General features: G+C 41.9%; 1 protein-coding gene across 2 annotated transcripts in view; it reads right to left on the bottom strand.

Annotated features, from left to right (window-relative positions):
• PFKFB1 (6-phosphofructo-2-kinase/fructose-2,6-biphosphatase 1) overlaps positions 1 to 18,146 on the bottom strand; it is a 104,060-nt gene that overhangs the window by 19,892 nt on the left and 66,022 nt on the right. Inside the window, exons 3-10 of one of the 2 annotated variants that reach the window (XM_032399178.1) lie at positions 17,560 to 17,653; positions 16,646 to 16,712; positions 15,679 to 15,753; positions 15,122 to 15,178; positions 11,743 to 11,864; positions 7,626 to 7,833; positions 4,744 to 4,890; positions 1,037 to 1,141 (exon numbers count right to left, since the gene is read on the bottom strand). In XM_032399178.1, coding sequence (XP_032255069.1) covers positions 1,037 to 1,141; positions 4,744 to 4,890; positions 7,626 to 7,833; positions 11,743 to 11,864; positions 15,122 to 15,178; positions 15,679 to 15,753; positions 16,646 to 16,712; positions 17,560 to 17,653 — 875 coding nt within the window. The remainder of the gene's footprint in view (positions 1 to 1,036; positions 1,142 to 4,743; positions 4,891 to 7,625; positions 7,834 to 11,742; positions 11,865 to 15,121; positions 15,179 to 15,678; positions 15,754 to 16,645; positions 16,713 to 17,559; positions 17,654 to 18,146) is intronic. The other variant, XM_032399179.1, reaches the window with a different exon arrangement.

The following is an 18,146-nucleotide window of genomic DNA, read 5'->3' as shown; positions in this document are numbered from 1 at the left end:
TCTCCTTCTGCCCCTCCCCCTGCTCACGATCTCTATATCTCTAAAATAAAATAAATAAGGCTTCTAAAAAAGCGGTTATATGCTGTTTACAAGAGACATAAAACAAAAATACCCAGAGAAATTGAAAGTAAATGAATAAAGATGAACTAGGCAAATACTAACCAGTAAACACACACACACACACACACACACACACACACACACACTAATATTAGATAAAATACACTTTGAGGCAAAGAAACTTTATTTGGGGAAAATACTATTATTCATAATAAAATATGCAATTCATTAAGAAGATATAATTGCTTTAAATTTGTATGCCTGTAATAACATAGCCTCAAAATATATAAGGGAAAATAAAGGCAAACTCAGACTGACTTTATAATGTCATTTCTGAAGATGAGGATGAAAGTGTGAACTTTGTAACACAGGATGTCTATTGTTTTACCTTCCCTGGTGTCCTGCTTTTCTGGTAATTGTTCCCAGGAATGTATATCAAAAATGGAGTATGACTAATAAATACTTTAAGTTGTGGAACTGGCTAAATGAAGCTGCTGGGTTGAAAGTGATGAGGATCCACCTGATATGGGAATTAGGGAACTGATGGTCTGGTTCATGTGGTGGCAAAGAATCTGGTTTAACTATTAGACATTGTCCCTTGGGACTCTAACTCACTGTCCAGAGAGACTGTATCTTTAGGCAACTTGGCAATAAAATGACAGGAGTATGTTAAACTACTTCAGGTGTCTTTAGTGAAAAGATACCAGAGACAAAATCTAGGATGAAGCCCCTCTGAAAGCAGGTGGGAAATAAGGAGGCAATTATTTTAGCTTTAATAAAAGAGGAATCCGTTGCCAATAGCCATGAAGCAGAGACAGCCAAGAGCCAGATTATCATGTGCGTTGTGGGATGGGAGCTGCTACAAAATATGCTTTACTCTGCTTCTAAAGCTGTCCAGGGAACTATGGAATTTTGGCTGTTGGAATGAAGATACTGGGAGGAGTTCTAGGAGTCAGGCAATACTTCCAAACCTTACCTCTCCCTTGGGATAGCGGTAGCGATATTTATCTTGGTCCCGTAATGCAAATTCTTCAGGATAGTGTTCCTGGATTTCTTCATAGGTCATCTCCTCACAGACACCCTGAGAAAAATTATTTGGGGACAAAAGTATTCACAAGGTGAAATCCATACAACCTTTACCATAGTTCTGAATCCAGTGATTATGAAACAGCAGCACACAAGCACCTGGTTATCTGTGAAGACAGCTTTATGTTTGTGCCTATTGTCTGAGTGTGTTCATGTGTGTGTGTGTGTGCATGAGGTGTGTGTATGTGAGAGTGTGCACATGTGTACAGGTGTGTTCAGTTTGAGTATGTAGTATATGGTGGGTACGTGTGTGGTGTTTCTCTATGATTGTCCCAATAGGTTTGTAGATGTACATTGTACATTTAAGTATGTATTTTATAAATATATGGGCTTAAGGATTTTAGACTGTGTTTGTGTGTATATGTGTATCATGCTGGTATGTTTAAAGACATATGCCTTGTATTTGTGTATTTGTCTCAGTATTTGTAGTGTGTTTGGTGAGTGTGTGTGTGTACAGGTTGTCTGAGCATCTTAGAATATGCCCACATGAGTGTCTCTGTGGTCTGTTTCTCCATGTGTATCTCAGTGTGTCTGTGGCATGTGTTTCTGTGAGTGTGTATGTCTCTGATTATGTCTCTGGTGTATATGTGTGAGTAGATGTATGCCTATGCCTGAAGTCATGTGAATTTATGGTAATATACTTGAGGTTATGCACCTGCACTTTGTACATTTCCATCCATAGTATGCCTATCTGTGTCCATGTGATGTAGGTATATACAAAGATTGCATGTGTGTCTATGGTGAGTGTCTATATGTATCTCTAAGTGTGTCTGTGAGTGTGTATGTGTGTGCATGCATGGTGCAGGTGTAGATTGGTAGATGTATCTGAAATGGATCCTATGTCAGACTAGAAGGTCAATGTGTCTGTGAAGTGTATGTCTGTGAGTATAAGCATATTTGTGGTGGGTGTCTATGACTGTGTATACAAGCACACACATGTGTGCACATACATAGAAGTGCTCTCCCATTTTATAGCATTTCCCATCCCCTCTGCTCCTACCTATGCTCCAGGACCTCTGGCAGATAAAGAAACAGGTATCCACAGATATCTCAAAAGACAAGAATTAATAAATTCCTAACAGTTTCAGAGTGGGCCTTGGGGAAATACAGTCTTCTCACCCAAAGCAGGAATCCAGAGCTCAGAGAATGAGTTCCTCAGGAGTACATGAGAGCTTACCAAGTTCACTGAAAAATCCCCGGAAGTGAGGTGGCTGCTGGGAGTGGGGGTGGGAAGCAATGTTGGGTTTATAAGGTTTCCTTTTTGATTGTGTGGATTCCAATTAGACTTTCCTGTAAGGAGCAACAGGCTCTGGTTGTTGTCTTTTGAATCATATACCAGCCTTTCTTTAGGGGTGAAGTTCACCCCTGCCATAGCCCACAAAACAGCTATGCAGTGTCAAATTTCTCTACTGACACTGTCCATGGGAGAAAGTGCACTCTACTGGATACACAAGATCCTTCCAGATTAGCTTTGACTTTCTATTTTGAGGCATGCTGGGAGCCTGTTGCCTGTGGTAATGACCACTGACTTCATATTGACTTAAGGCAAATACCCTAACCTCTTTGAATTTTATTTTCCTCATCTGAAAAATGAGGAGAATTACAACTACCTCACAAAAGTGTTTTGAATATTAGAAATAATATATGTAAAAGAGCCTAGCACAGAATGTACAAGGCACATTTTAAAGACTCAATCAGTATATATATATTTTATACTGATATTAATATATTAATTAATTAATATTATATTATAAATAACATTATATAAAATATATTATGATATATAATATATTAGTAAATTAATATTATATTAATAATTAATTAATAATATATTATTGATCATGGAGAATAAACCAGAAACTTAGGCATCATTCTAAATTATTACTTCTTCCTTACTCCTCCCCTAGAGCAAATTTCTGTAATTCTATCTGCTAAATTTCTCAAAAATCTATTCCTTTTTCTTTCCCATCTCCACTGCTACAATCTTAGCAGTTACGCACACACACACACACACACACACACACTACCTTCTTTGTTTATGCGTCTCTCTGCCTGACATACCATTCCTGATCCTCTCTACCTGGCTCACTGTTAATTAACTCTCAGCTAGGCATCACTTCCTCCAGGCAGATCCTGGCTGGGTCAGATGCTTTGCCTGGACATCTGTGCCTATCAGAGACTATATCACACATACTGTTTTGTATTCCTCTGTTTTTTTTTTTTCTATCTACCCTGTTTCGACTGAAAATTCAATGAAGACAAGGATCAGTTTCTCTCTCCAGCACCACCCCAGAGTCTGAAACAAAGTAGGTATACAATAAATGTTTACACCACATGTGGGCCAGAAACAAGTAGTGACTGATCTCTTATGATGAAGGTTTATATATTTGCTTGAGTGTGTTTTATAGCAACTATATGTGATATGTAGAACAATACTGTATATTCCTTTTCTAAATATGCATATCTCTGTACATCTATAGCTAAGTACAAGTGTATGTGTGTAGACACACATATACTTTTTATATTTATTGAAGTATATCTACCAGGCAAGCAAGTTAACCTAACTACATGCAAGTTATCTATACTTGTGATAAAGCTTTTACTTTTAGGTCTAACAATCATAACCTGTGGACTACTACCTAATGTCAGTTTACCTATAGCTCAGGTGAGACAATGGGGAGGAGAAAATGCCATCACAAAGAGCACATGGAAAACCTGACTCTGAAGCAAGATTGCTATGTCATGAGGGTCAGATGGTCTTTCTTCTTCATTCTATTTCCAATGCCACTACTCTGGTCCATTGTCACCTCTTGCCTGGATTAATGCAGCCATCCCCATACTGATCTACATACTCATTCTGGTCCTCTTCCTACCTAGTTTCCACACATGACCAGAATGGTCTCTTATTTATTTATTTATTTATATTCATCAAGTATCATTAACATATACTGTTATATTAGTTTTAGGTGTATCACATAATGATTTAACAATTCTGTTTTTCAGTGCTCATCAAGATAAGTGTACTCTTAATACACTGTGTCTATTTCACTCATCCTCCTGCCCACCTCCCTTCTGGCAACCACCAGTTTGTTTATGTAAGAGTCTGTTTTTTGTTTATCTCTTCTTTTTTCTTTGTTTGTTTATTACATTCTGCATATGAGTGAAATAATACGGTATTGTCTTCTTTTTAAGAATGTGAATCACATTCAGGCCACTTCTTAACTTAGACCACATCATTGGCTTCCCATTTTTAGGGCAGCACCCAAATGCCTCAACATGAATTATAAAACTCTTTGAGCTGCCTTCCTTTCCAACCTCATCTCCCCTATACTTCCCTTCTTACAACGTTTTGTCATAGGATATGCACTGTCTTATTTATGGTTTGCTTTTGGGCTCCATGAGGACAGAGAACATGTCTATTCTGGCCTTCACTGGCTCCCCAGCACACAGAACAGTGTATGGTATATGGCTGGTTGTTGAGAAATATTTGTTGAATTAATTGTGCTCTTCATAGGAGCCAAAGCAGAGGCAATCCAGGGGATAAGCCCAGAGTCAAGTCCCATCAACCACCAGGAGATCCATCCCCCTCCGTCTCACCGCATCAATTTCGTTCAGGGCCTTCCACTGCTCGTAGGGAACACCCAGGGCCTCAGCTGTCTGGATAGTCCTCTTCATGTGGCTGGTCCACACCTTCAGGGAGCTGATGCCCTGGGACTGAATGAAGTTAGCCAGGGCATAGGCGTACTGGGGGGTGGGGTTGCAGAGGATGAGAAAAGGGAAGAAAGAGAGAGATGAAAGAAGACAGAGTAGCTGTGAGATCTGCCATAAATGGTGAAATGATGATGAACAAGAAAGAGTAGAATTTAAATGTTTCCAATTTATAAACAAGGATATGACAAGGATCAAGGGAATAGAAAAGGGTATGTGTGTTAATGTGTGTGTGTGTGTGTGTGTGTGTGTGTTCATTGATACTTGCTTATTAAACCCCTTACTCAGTTTTTCATTCAAATAGCCCACCTCTGGCGTTTGTGAAGCCTGGAACAAGACTACAAATGGAGGCACTCTACCTGGTCAACCTCCTTTCTCTTCTCATTTCTGCCTCCATCCTGCACTTGTAGGTGCCTTGAGTACATGTTTGTAGATAACCTAGTCACATGACCAAATTCTGTCCACACCCTATTTCCACTGATTCCCATGATCCACAAACAGTGACCCTTCGGCCACCCTTTTGCCTAGGGGTAAACACTAAAAACTAACCCAGGTGGACAGACTCTGGGATAGACCCACACAGGCATGGAAAGCAAGCCAGAAGGGTAGGGGATTCTGGGTTTTGGGTCCTCAAAGTGTGGTCTAGAAGTAGGGGGTGTGGGATTTGGGGGACATTTCTTTTTGACTCTGGGGATTCTCATTTGCTTGAGTTGGAGTCTTGGAACCCAGCTTCTAAGGGCATTCGAACATATACTGAGTGCGTGTGGTCATGTGCTGCGTATCAGGGTGTCCTGTTCTCAAGACACAACCAGTCCAGTGAGGGAAACAATGACAGCACTGAGAGGAAACATGAAAAGCTGTGGGAGCTAAATGAGCAAGTGATTTTTTTCTTTCACATAGAGTCATGTTATTAGTCACAGGTGGTATGTGAGGAACATTGGCACAAATGCATAGATGTATTTATATGTACATGTGTATGTACAAATATAAGTATTGTGTATACACATTCTAATTATGGATTATGAGTCAATAGTCAGTGTGCTCTGGTGGAAGGAGCCCTTGATTAGGAAGCAGGCAACAGGGGTTAAACTTCCCAGCATCCTTATATGGTCCCTGTGTGACCTGGGACACATCCCCATTTCTCTCTGGCCTTATATCTTCTGCCTGTAAGATGTGAACAGCATTAGCTCACTGAATCTTGTCCTATGAGCATCACATTAGATAGTGGAAGAGGAGAACATGGAGTGCCCCCTGACATACAGTAGGTGACAGCCTCTGTGATTGATTATGGGTGAGAGTCGATGGGAAAGTGCTTTGTAAACTGCATGGTGCACTGTGCCCATAAGTATGAAGGTTGGGGCCAAGCATTTATGTGTACATGCACAAGTTTGTGTGCGAGGGCGGTATGCATTGTGGAGATGGCTATGTGTCAAACTGAGCATTGAGCTGTATAGGCAGGGCCATAGCTGGCCCCAACCAAGAGACCCCTGGCTGCAGGTGGTGCCATGGGGCAGGGGTGATGCAACCAGTACCCTCTGCTCTGAGGAGTAAGACGGGTGGGAGTCAAAGGTCTGAGTCCACCTCAAGGGGAGCCTGCCAGTCTGAAGGTAACAGAAAGGGAGCCATGAGGACCAGGTCTTCCAGTGCAGTGCCTTGCCTAAGACACTACCACCTCTGCAGTGGGGGGATGCTGGGGGGCAGGGAGGAAAGCCTGGTTTCCAATCCTGGCTCTTTTTTACTGGCTGCATGACCTGGGGCTGCTCTTTTCTCCTCCTTGGGCCTCTGCTTCCTCAGGTTTCATAAACCATTAATGGTAATGTCCACCCCACAGAGTTGTTGTGAAGATTGAAAGGGGCCACACATGTGGAAGCAGACGGTGCTGTGACTGTGCACAGATGCCCAATAAAAGAGAGTGCTTCCTCCCTCCTGCACCTCATTTCCCATTTGTTCTACCCAAGCCATCCTTCCAGCAAGAACAATACCTGTGTTAACAAGCCCAGGCACAGGGCCAAACACTAAGGAAAATGTGCCTTTATTTTATTTTATACCCATAATGTGGAGGTTACTATGCTTGGCTAGAGAGGAGATTCATGCCATAGTCAGAGATGGGCCAGAACTGGGAGAGATGGAGCCCAGGGCATGGTGACCTGCCTGGGAGGGCAAGAGAGGACAGAGGAGGGCTTCCTGGACCAAACCATAGAGCAGCTGGGCCCTGGAAGGGGATGGGGGGAGAGGGCGGGAAAAGAGCAGTAACTGGTGGGGGACAAGTGCTGACAGTGGGATGACCTAAAGTGGGGGTGGGGGCTGGGGCATCAGCCCTGAGTAAGGACGAAAATAGATTCAAGGATGGGGCACCTCAGGGCAGCTGTCAGGGCATGTGGTGGTCACCAGCTGACAGAGGAGAGCAGCCTAGGTGGGGGAAACTGCACAAGCAAAGTCACAGAGTTGTGAAAGAGAGGAGGGGAACCAGTCAGGAAGGGGTGAAGGGTGCTCACTGTAATGGGGCTGGAGGAGCAGCCAGATCTGGGCAGGCCTGAAGTGTCAAGACCAAGCTAACAGACGTGCAGATGCTGTTAGCACATGGGAGTCACTCAAGGATGGATCAAGACTGAGTGGCTGATTGGGTGGAAGAGCGGGTATGACCAGAACCTGCTTTTACCCTGTCACTGAGTCCTCCCATTCTCAGGACCCAGGCAGTGGCTGTACCACCCACCCACAGCCCACCTGGGCCAGCTCAGCCAATGCCTCAGGGTGCATGGGGCCCTTCCTACCTGCTTGCCCCGAGCTGAGAGACCAGAGTCACCTCCGATGCGGCCTCTGAGGTTGAGTTCACTCTCACCGTGCCGGCACAGATAGATGGAGCGGGGTGTGACGTGGATGTTCATGAGATAGTAGACTGTGCGGCTCTGGATGTGGTCCTGCACTCGGTTCACCATGTAGCGTGTGCCCACATCGAAGATCTTGATGTAGGATAGGTGGCTGGGCCAGCCCAAGCAGGAGCAAGGGCAGCTCAGGAGATGATGATGGAGAGGCTGATCCCAAGACAAATCCCCAACCACAAACCCCGCCTTCAAGCCTCTTGTACAATGCAGGTTTCACCTACCTTTCCCCTAACAAAATGTCAAGCCTTGCCCTATTCTGGGTACCTGCTCTAGAGACTTGGGTCCTGGCCTCCCCCAAAGAGCTCACTGCCTGCTACCATCTCCCCCTGTTTCCTTTCTTCAGTTTCAGCTTGATCCAGGCTATCTTTTCACATTCACTTTTTACACTCCAGGGATCTGGGTTCTGTCCTTTATAGTTCACACTCTTGACATACTCAGAGAAAAGCAGTAATCCTGTGTCCCTGGCCGCCTTCCACATCTTACTGGCAGCTCCTGAATTCTCTACTCAGTCTTCTAAATTTCAAGCTGAGCTCTGCACCTCTATTCTTCAAGTCTCTGCTATGATATATTGTCTTCGACACCCTACAGGCAGCTACCAGATTGTGTCTGTGCGCACTTGTGTCTGTGTGTGTATATCTCTCTTCCCACTCAGAAAGGGAAAAGGGTTGGGGTTTTTTCCCCTGTCATGCAGTCAATAAACAAACTCTCCTTTGTTCTAAGCATTGTGCTTGAAGTCGGGACTCAGCATCTGCCCTTTGGGAGCTCTTAGGTCAGTCAAGAACATACACTTGGAAACACATGACCAATGCGCAATACCCCTTCCATAAATAGTCATTCACTCTTAGTTGTGCCAAGTACTAGAATGTGGGGATACAGAGATGGTCCACAACACGGAAATCTTGTGGTCCTTGTTTCAAGTCCCCTTTCTATCCCCTCAATTCTGTGCTCTAGTCATGAACTAATAATCATGAGTGATAATCAAACTATTCAACAACCTGTCTGCAGAGGAGCTGGGAATGAGCAATACTGACTAATTGGAAGACTAGTACCATGGAGTAAGTCTTCTGAGGCCCCTGCTGTACCAGGCATGAGTCCTTTAGTTGTTGGACTATAGGGAGTTCAAGGAGATCCCTGCGAAGAGGTGGGGAAGGCTGCACCAATGGGGTGGCATACCAGGAACCCTGGATGCACAGTAGCAAAACAAAGTAAATAGAATTAGCTGCACTAACCCAAGGCATGTAAAGCAGTGGCTGATGGGTTTGGTTTCAGAAAGTCTCTCCTCTGACCTTCCTAGAGAAGGCCTTTTTATCGGTACCATACTTAATCATTCCCATCCCTGTCATCTATGTTCAATGGTTCCTACAGGACACTTGCACTTGTTGAGCATTTTCTTTTGTCCTACAGGACAAATGGTTCCTACAGGAAAAACCTATGTTCAATGGTTCCTACAGGACACTTGCACTTGTTTGAGCATTTTAAGTCCCCACTCCCTGCATCTGGCAGGGAGTGGGGACTTAAAATACATGAATCTTTATAATCATCCTAGGAATTAGGGATTATTACCTGTGTCTTATAGGTGAGGAAACTGAAGCACAGAGAGAGGAAATGATTTGTTTAAGGTTAACCTCTCCAACTATCTTGTCTAGGACTCTCAGTACCTAGCACTAGAAAATATCTGATGTAGCCTTGTTGCCTAATTACTGTCTGTTCCTGATGCTAGGTCCTGGGTAGCTCTAGGAGAACTTTCAAATTCCTCACCTTAGTCTGACATTCTGGCCCTGCTTGGCCTCACCTCACAGTCCCACACCCACACCCATGCCCATAATTTCTCTGTTTCAATCTAGCCTTCATGCTTTTGCTGGTATATTCTCTAAACTCCCCTACTTTAATTCAGATTTAACTACACTATTCCAAAATGCTCTTCTGTTTGCTTGAAAAGGCATTCCTTGCCTGCTTTCCAAAGCTGAGCTCCTATGCATCCATCCCTTAAGAGCCAGCACATTCACTCTCTCTAGGAAGTCTTCTTTGAGCCCGGGATCATGTGAAGTCATTTAGAGGTGCTTCCCACCAAAAGTAATATCTTAGCTAGTGCCTATCTCTACCATGGGTAATCTAAAATAAAAATTATAAACTATATTATAAAATGAGGAGGTCTCATGAAATTTTGTGATTTTTTTTCATTTTGACCACATTGATGCTGGTTTTGAAATTAAAATAGTAAAAGCTTTCCAGATTGTTTTATTCCTATTTTTGGTAGATTCCACCTTTCTGGTACCCCATACACATGCCTAGTCTACCTATACTGGGTAAACCTACTCTTCCCAATCTCTTTTCCCAAGCTGGGCTGAGTTTCCTCCTTTGTGTTTTTCTAGCCCACTTGGTTTACCATTTCTACAATTCTGATCAACTGCACATTCATTGGCTTCCCCAACCAACTGGGCATTTTATCACAGGAGGGACAGCCCTTCTCTCTTTAGATTCCTAGGGCACAGCTTTGGCAGGGCCCTGATACATGGACTGTAAATGTCTGTTGATGTAAAAATGATTAAATAAAGCCAACCTTCAGAATATGTCATCTTCAGGCCCAAACTGATTCATCAAACACTAACTGAGCACCTGCAGGAGTCTAGGCTGAAGACTGGGGGCTTTCTCAATGCTTCTTTCACTTTAGCTCCCCTTCTTCAAGCTTCTTTCACCATATGCTGCTAGTCTATATGGTGCATTTGTGGAAATTTGAATAAGTTACACTTTTCTCAAGGCAGAAACATCCCCACTCCAGTACACATGCCTTGGTGAGAAAAACAAGTGTACCCTTGACCTGGTTGTCCTTGCACAGTGAACAATCTTTACAATTGTACATAAAAGTCCTGCTCCTCGCACCAAGTGTCTAAGCCTCATGTGACAATTCTTTATGACTTAGGGATGTGGGAGGGGCAGAACTAGGCTGGAAGTCTGAGATAAGGGTTTGAATAAATGTTCTACTGACTCATTATGTGGCCTTAGGTAAGTCCTTGCCCTGTTCTGGGTTTCAGTTTCTCCATTTAAGGAGCAGTGCAGTAACAATACTTGCCTCCTAGGATTTTGGTTGGGCAAAGTTGGAAGGATGCTGCTTAAACTTCTTAAGGTTTTAATGACTATTTGAGGTTTCCTCATACGTCTCACTTGGGGCCCAAGGGGTCTGGGTGACCAGAGTCTCTTCTCATCACAACCTGTTTTGAGGCTTCTGGGAATATCCTATGTCTAAAACTCACATATTCCCTGTACTATTAGCTAACATGTTTCCAATTTTTAGCTGGCATTATGAATGAGAGTTTCATGTTTTTCATGTGTCTTCCCATATGTTAAGGCACTATGGAAGCTATCTGCAGATAGAAACCTCTCTTGCCATTATTTATACTCCTATGTACACCACAGCTCAAAGAGGCCAAATACTTATTGATTGAAGAGGTAGATGGGTTTGTGAAAAGAGACATGAGTAGGAGACAAAATATATGGTTAGATTCCTAGTTCTACCCCTTGATTTGTGCTGGGAGCTTGGCAAGTGGTTTCAGCTAAGACTCAATTTCCTCTTCTTGAAAATTTATGAACATAAGATCTATTTTGGCTTCCTTTATAGGGGTGCTGAGGGGATTCAATGAACCAAAGAAGGTGAACATGTTTGGAAACTGAAGTGTCATCCATGTGTGAGGAATGCTTTTGAAAAAAAATAACAGCAACAACTACAGAAGGGAAGCATTTGTTCTTAGAGATCAGGGTCTTGATCTGCCCATATTGGTCAGGAAGGGACTATTTTAACACTCTCATGGACATTTTATATATTAAGGAATCACTACCCCAGATACTTAGAGTTTGGAGGATCCTTGAAGACAAATAATCAAATCTAGTTCCCTGATTTTACAGATAGAGAAGCTGAGGTCCAGAGAGGGAGAGCATTTTCCCAGGTCCTAAAGGACATCAAAATAGGGTTAAAGATCCAGTCTTGGATTTTAGGGTTCTGGGTTCTTACCTGTCCAGTTCATCATCCAAGGGTTGGTAGTTGACCTCATAGCATTCAATTCTCTTTAGAAAGTCTTCCAGAACCTTTTCCCTGTCACAGTCTATGTAATCAGGGCTGCCAAGTTTTACTTGCTAGGAAAAGGGAGAACAGAAGAACTGTGAGAGACAGAGACTCTAACAGTGACCTTTGGAAGTGCCCTTAGAGATCATTGAGTACAACATCCCTCATCATAAAGATGAGAAAATTGAGACTTAGACAAAGCGTCTTGCCAAGTTACAAATCAGTCAATTTAAGTGAATTTGGAATGTGTGACTCCTTATGCTTTATTTCTATATGATTAAACAAGGTCTGTTACATTGTACTCAGTTCTAGAGCACACAGTGTTTAAGAAGAACATTTAAAAGAAGATGTGGTGGGGTCTCTGGGCGGCTCAGTTGGTTAAGCGTCTGCCTTCGACTCAGGTCATGATCTCAGTGTCCTGGGATCGAGCTCCGCACTGGGCTCCCTGCTCAGCAGAGAGCCTGTTTCTCCCTCTCCCTCTGCCTGCCGCTCTGCCTACTTGTGCTCTCTCTCTCTTTCAAATAAAGAAATAAAATCTTTAAAAAAAATAAAAGAAGATGTGCGTTGGCTAATTGAATTTAAATAAAAAACATAAAAGAATATGTGGTGTGTATATATATACAATGGTGTGTATATATATATTACTCAGCCATCAAAAAGAAGAAATCTTACCATTTGCAACAACGTGAATAGAACTAGAGGGTATTATGCTGAATCATAAGAAATAAGAATAAGAAATAAGTCAATCAGAGAAAGGCAATTATTCTTTTTTTAAAAAAATATTTATTTGAGAGAGAGAGATTGAGAGAGAGGGGGAGAGAGAGAGAGAACGAGTAAGGGGGAGGGGCAGAAGAAGAGGGAGAAGCCGACTCCCCACTAAGCAGGGAGCCCAATGCAGGACTCAGTTCCAGGACTCTGGGATTATGACCTGAGCCAAAGGCAGACACTTAACCGACTGAACCACCCAGGTGCCCCGATTTCACTCATGTGTGGAATCTAAGAAACAAAACAGAGGATCATAGAGGAAGGCAGGGAAAAATAAAATAATATGAAATCAGAGAGGGAGACAAACCATAAGAGACTCTTAACTATAGGAAACAAACTGATGTTTGCTGGAAGGGAGGTGGATAGGGGGATGGGGTAACTGGGTAATGGGCATTAAGGAGGGCACTTGATGTAATGAGCAATGGTTGTTATATGCAACTGATGAATCACTGACTCTACCTCTGAAACTAATACTACACTATATGTTAATTAATTGAATTTAAATAAAAAAATTAAAAAATAAAAGAGGACCAGAAATTGTGATGTGAGAAATGGTTGAAGAAGAGGAACAGGAGATTTTGACCAGGGGTCATAATGGCTTACATGTATTGAGTGTTTAATGAGAAACATGGCATGTTGGCTTTAAATTTCTGAAAAGTTGACGTCTCCTAATCCCCCATTGCCTATCTTCTCCACTCACATTTGTCATCTCAATGAATGGCGCTATCATCCAATCAGTTACCTGAGCCTAAAAAAAATATGGGAGTCATCCTAGATGCGTCTTCATCCCTCACCTCTCAACAGGCACCAGATCTTCTCCACTCTATTTTCTAAATATCCCTCCTATTGATTTCCATTCTCTCTTGCCTGGACACTAACTCTAGCTTTGTGACTAATTACTCTTGTCTACAGTCTTGTTGCTTCTGATGTACTCCTCATACTAGCAGCCAGAAAGATATTTTTAACATGAACATCTGACCATGGAATTCCCCTGCTTAAAACTCTTCACCATTTCCTTATATGTTTTAGGGCACAGTGTGAACTATTTTATCAGGTGGCCCATTTGTCATAATTGAGTCCAAAATGATTTCTTCATCTCATCTCCCATTGTACTCCTATTCTTCCACACACTTTGCTCTAGCCAACTTAAACTACTATAGTTCTCTGGAGATACCATATTTAGTATATACTATTCCCTTATATCCAATTCTTCACCTGCTAAATTCCCATGCATTCTTCAAGATTCAGGTCAGCTATTGCTCTCATTGAGAAGTCTTCCCTGATACACATCTATCCCTCCCATGCAAGGTTGGGTACTCAATAGTGTTCTCCCAGAGCCTCCTTTATTTCTTCATCTCAGCACTGACTCAGAGTTATGTCTATAAACTTGTCAGTATCTCTCAGTATCTCTCACTAGACTGTGAGCTCAGGGGTAGGACTCTCCTCTAAGTCTCTAATACACAGAATGGCCCAGTTCAGTTTATAGATCCAATTTGTGTTGAATCAGTAAATGGGTAGATGGAAGGGTGGAGGAAGAACAGAGGGATTGGACATGTTTTATGACCTAAGAGGCAAAAATAGGACCAATCAGTTAAAATTTCAGGGAGGCAAATTTTAGCTTGATTGGAATGCATTTGATGAAAGCAATGAGTCTTTTTTCATTGGAGGTATGAAAAGAAAATATAGACAAACGTTTAGCTGAGATTTCAAGTATCTGATGGAGGATTGAGGGAGGTAACCTATAAGGTCTCTTCTGTCCCTGAGCTCCAATAATTTCATGAAATAAGGAACAATAAAATGTGGCAGATCCAGTTCTAGACCACATGTTTAGAATCTAAGAACAGTTATATTTCTGATACAAGCCTGAGGTTCAGTCCCAGTTCAACTTCTTTCTGGTTGTATGAATCCTTGAAAACTCTTCTCTTGGAATCTCTGTCTCCTCTCTCCAACAATGAAGGATTCCGAACATGCAGGCTTGTTGTAACAAATCAGTAAGAGTCAAGCTTGGTGCCCAGTGCATATTAAGGACTCTATATTATGGCTTCTTTAAATTTCATAGGACTTTTTTTCAGAAAATATGAATTTTATTTTATTTCATATATTTTTTGTTATGTTATGTTAGTCATCATAGTTTTTGATGTAGTGTTCCATGATTCATTGTTTGTGTATAACACCCAGTGCTCCATGCAATACATGCCCTCCTTAATACCCGTTCCTGGGTTAACCCATCCCCCCACCCCCCTCCCCTCTAAAACCCTCAGTTTGTTTCTCAGAGTCCATAGTCTCTCATGGTTCATCTCCCCCTCCGATTTCCCCCCTTTCATTTTTCCTTTCCTTCTCCTAATGTCCTCCATGCTATTCCTTATGTTCCACAAATAAGTGAAACCATATGATAATTGACTTTCTCTGCTTTGTAGTCCAGGACAGTCAAGAAATACTTCCTATAGGAAGTAGGAAGAGAAGCTCAGAGAAGAATACCACCTTTAATAGCCTCATAGAGGTCTTTTTAGGTGTTATCCAAACCTGAGGAAAAGTAAAGAGGAAAAGGTAAAGTGCTCCTCACCCTGATGTTTTCTGCAATAATGCCAGGGTCATTACAGATGGACTCAATGAAAAAGACCTATAAGAGAAAAAGAAGAGAAATTTCCAGCAGAGAATTGTATTTGGTAGGGCCAAACATAGCTTCACCTCTTCTCAGTGGCTCTGAATCATCCCTAGGGGCATCTCTGACAACATAATTTCATACAGTGTTACTTTCAGGATTCTGAGTTTTATTGAGGCATATTGACTCTAAACTGAATGGCCCTGGATTATTTTTTTATGTTTTTACCGGTTTTTAGTTCTTATATATGCTTTTTGTAGTAGTTCTCTTCTCTCCTTCCTCATTTCCACCCCCCACAGTGTCAGCCTGTCAGCAATTATCTTCCATTGCCTAATATAGCACCTCTTTCCTGTTCTGTTTTGTTGCTTCTAACTGTGATCTGGAAAGCCATATAACCAAATTAAAATGTTGAGCCTGATTTGTAGCTGATTTGACAGATTAGAGTCCTCTGGTTTGCCTTTCTTTGGGGTTTGTACTAGATAAGTAGGCTCTAGAAAAGAGTGGGAGTGTTACTATACCTTGTAACCATGTTCCTTAGCAAACTGCAGAATTAGTGACCGTCGTTCTCTGGTAGTGTTGGTGGCATCAAAAACCTAGAGGCCAATGATGAGATTGGTTTACTCTGAATCTGGTTTTGAGAGAACACCTATGCCTTGACTATCCTTGTGCTAAGTGGAGGGCTTCCAGGGTGACATAGAACTTGACTGAGTTTTGAAGAATAGGAAGGATTTGAAATTGACTTATTCCAATTTCTTAAGCATTCATTGAGCCCTTGCTGTCAGTCCAGAAATGTAGCAGACTGTAGGTATAAACAAGAGGAAAATTGTAAATTTTTATTAGGGTAATTTTATAGGTAAAACAACCAAGGCTTAGAGGAAAGATTTGCCTTAACCAAGGCCACCAAGAGTTGCTACCAGAGCAGAGCTAGAATGGATCTTCTCAATTCCTAGTTGAGGATTCTTCCTTCCCTATCACTTTGGAGCTCTTCAAGAACAGGAAACAACTCCCTATCTTCAGCACCTCAGGTGGGACCATTTGAGGATCTTTTCCCCTTTTAGAATTCACAAATCTTACCCCAAGGGCCTATGAGATTAAATTGACTAGATATTTAGGTAAATCTCTAGAACTCAAAAATGTTTGTACTGTAATCTTAAAGTGTACTGAAGTCTTACTGAATTCTTGGGGGTGGAGTGGTAAAGCATAGCGGTTAAGAGTGTAGATTTTGGACCTATGCAACTTGAATTCTAGTTTTAGCATTGCTGCATACATGCTGTGCCACCCTGGGAAATTATTTAATCTCTCTGTGCCATTTTTCTGGGCTATAAAATGGAGTATAACAACAATGCCTGTCTTATGGGAGAGGGTGGAATTAAATTAATATGTGCAAAGTACTTAGAATAGTGTGTAGAACATAGTAAATGCTCAATACATATTAGGGGTCCTTCATTCTGGCAGAAACTTGAGGGAAAATGCAAATTTCCTTACCGCAACATGACCTTCCTCATGGCTGAGATAGTCATGGACATCCTTCAGGGCTGCCAGGGCACACTGCCTGAAAAAGATGGAGAAAGAAACAGACAATCCTTGTCCCCAAGATGAGTTCCTCTCTATTTTTCTCCATTGTCTTTTGCACCATCTCTCAGATATCTCACATTAAATTATTCATCAATGAAACATCTACACAGGGTATCCTATGTTCTAGGCACTATGACAAGCACAGACAGGTCACACAGTTGAAAGTGGCTCTGTGTGCACATTTTAGGGGCAGGCATAAAGTGGCATACCCAGGAAAAGTGGACTAATGACAGAGACATATTAAAAAACAACCTTTGAGGGGATAGAGCTCAAGTGGAACTGGTCCTTAAACCCAGGTAGATTTTGAGTATATAGTGTGTGAAGTAGAAGGCATTCCTGGAATGGGTAACAGTACAAGCACAGGTATGATGGTGGCAATATATTTGTGCATTTGGCAAAAATCTATTTAGTGATTACTCTTTGCTGGGTTCTATTATAAGGGCATGGATCAATAAATGAGACCTAGGATCTGTTCTGGAAGTGCTCAGTGTCTTGTAGAGGAGAGAGAACTTGAGATTGAATAAATGGTACTGGAGAGACTGGAATGGGCCATGCTATTGAGACTCTTAAATGCTCAGACTCAAATTTTCCACTCTCTTCTGTAAGGAGTAGGAGACCATTAGTTCCTAAGTTCTTAAGTAGGGGATGGTTATGACCAGAAACAGACTTTGGGTAAGCTAGGGGAAGGGCTTTTCCAACCACCCTTTGAGAGTCTGGAAAACCTCCTTGCTAACCCAAATTACTCTGCCCCACACCCCCATTATCTGAACAAAGCCCTCCTTCAACAAGGAGCAGCACTGAACTCTAAAATATTAGACACTTACTTCCTGATATGTAGGGCCTCCATGTTGTCTGGAAGAAAAAATTCATAGTTCTTGTAGCTCACTGCCTCTCGTCGGTACTGGCCTAAATTAAACACTGAAAGCAGGGACACCTGGTGAAGGGGTTGGAAAGATTCTAGTGGAAAAATATGTCATTGTTGGGAGGGATTTCAGAGATTGAAGGAGGTATAATTTGTAGCTATAGAATATGCTTAAAAGCTTCAAATTATGGTTACCATCTCATTTATTCCTCACAACAACCCTGCGACATAGAAATTATAATCCCATTTTACAAATGAAGAAATTGAAGTTCAGAGATAGGAAGTAACTTTCATAGTTAATAAGTGGGAATCTGGGATTAAAAACCAGGTCTGTTTGGCTCCAAAGCTAGTGGATTTTCTGCTATTCTACCATAAACTCTAACCCTTCAATGCTCTACTCCATTGGAAAGATAAGGAAACAGATCCAGTGAGTAAAATCAATCACTAAGGATCAAACAGGTGAGCAGGTAATTTAGTGAGTCAGTAGGTAACAGGACTAGACTGGGCCTCCTGAATCCTAGTCCAATGTTACTACATTTTCCTGTATCA

This window comes from Phoca vitulina, unplaced genomic scaffold (assembly GCF_004348235.1).
Source record: "Phoca vitulina isolate PV1807 unplaced genomic scaffold, GSC_HSeal_1.0 scaffold133, whole genome shotgun sequence".
NCBI classification, from domain to species: domain Eukaryota; kingdom Metazoa; phylum Chordata; class Mammalia; order Carnivora; family Phocidae; genus Phoca; species Phoca vitulina.
The sequence above is the reverse complement of the archived record's forward strand: the minus strand, read 5'-3'. Positions and strand labels throughout refer to the sequence as shown.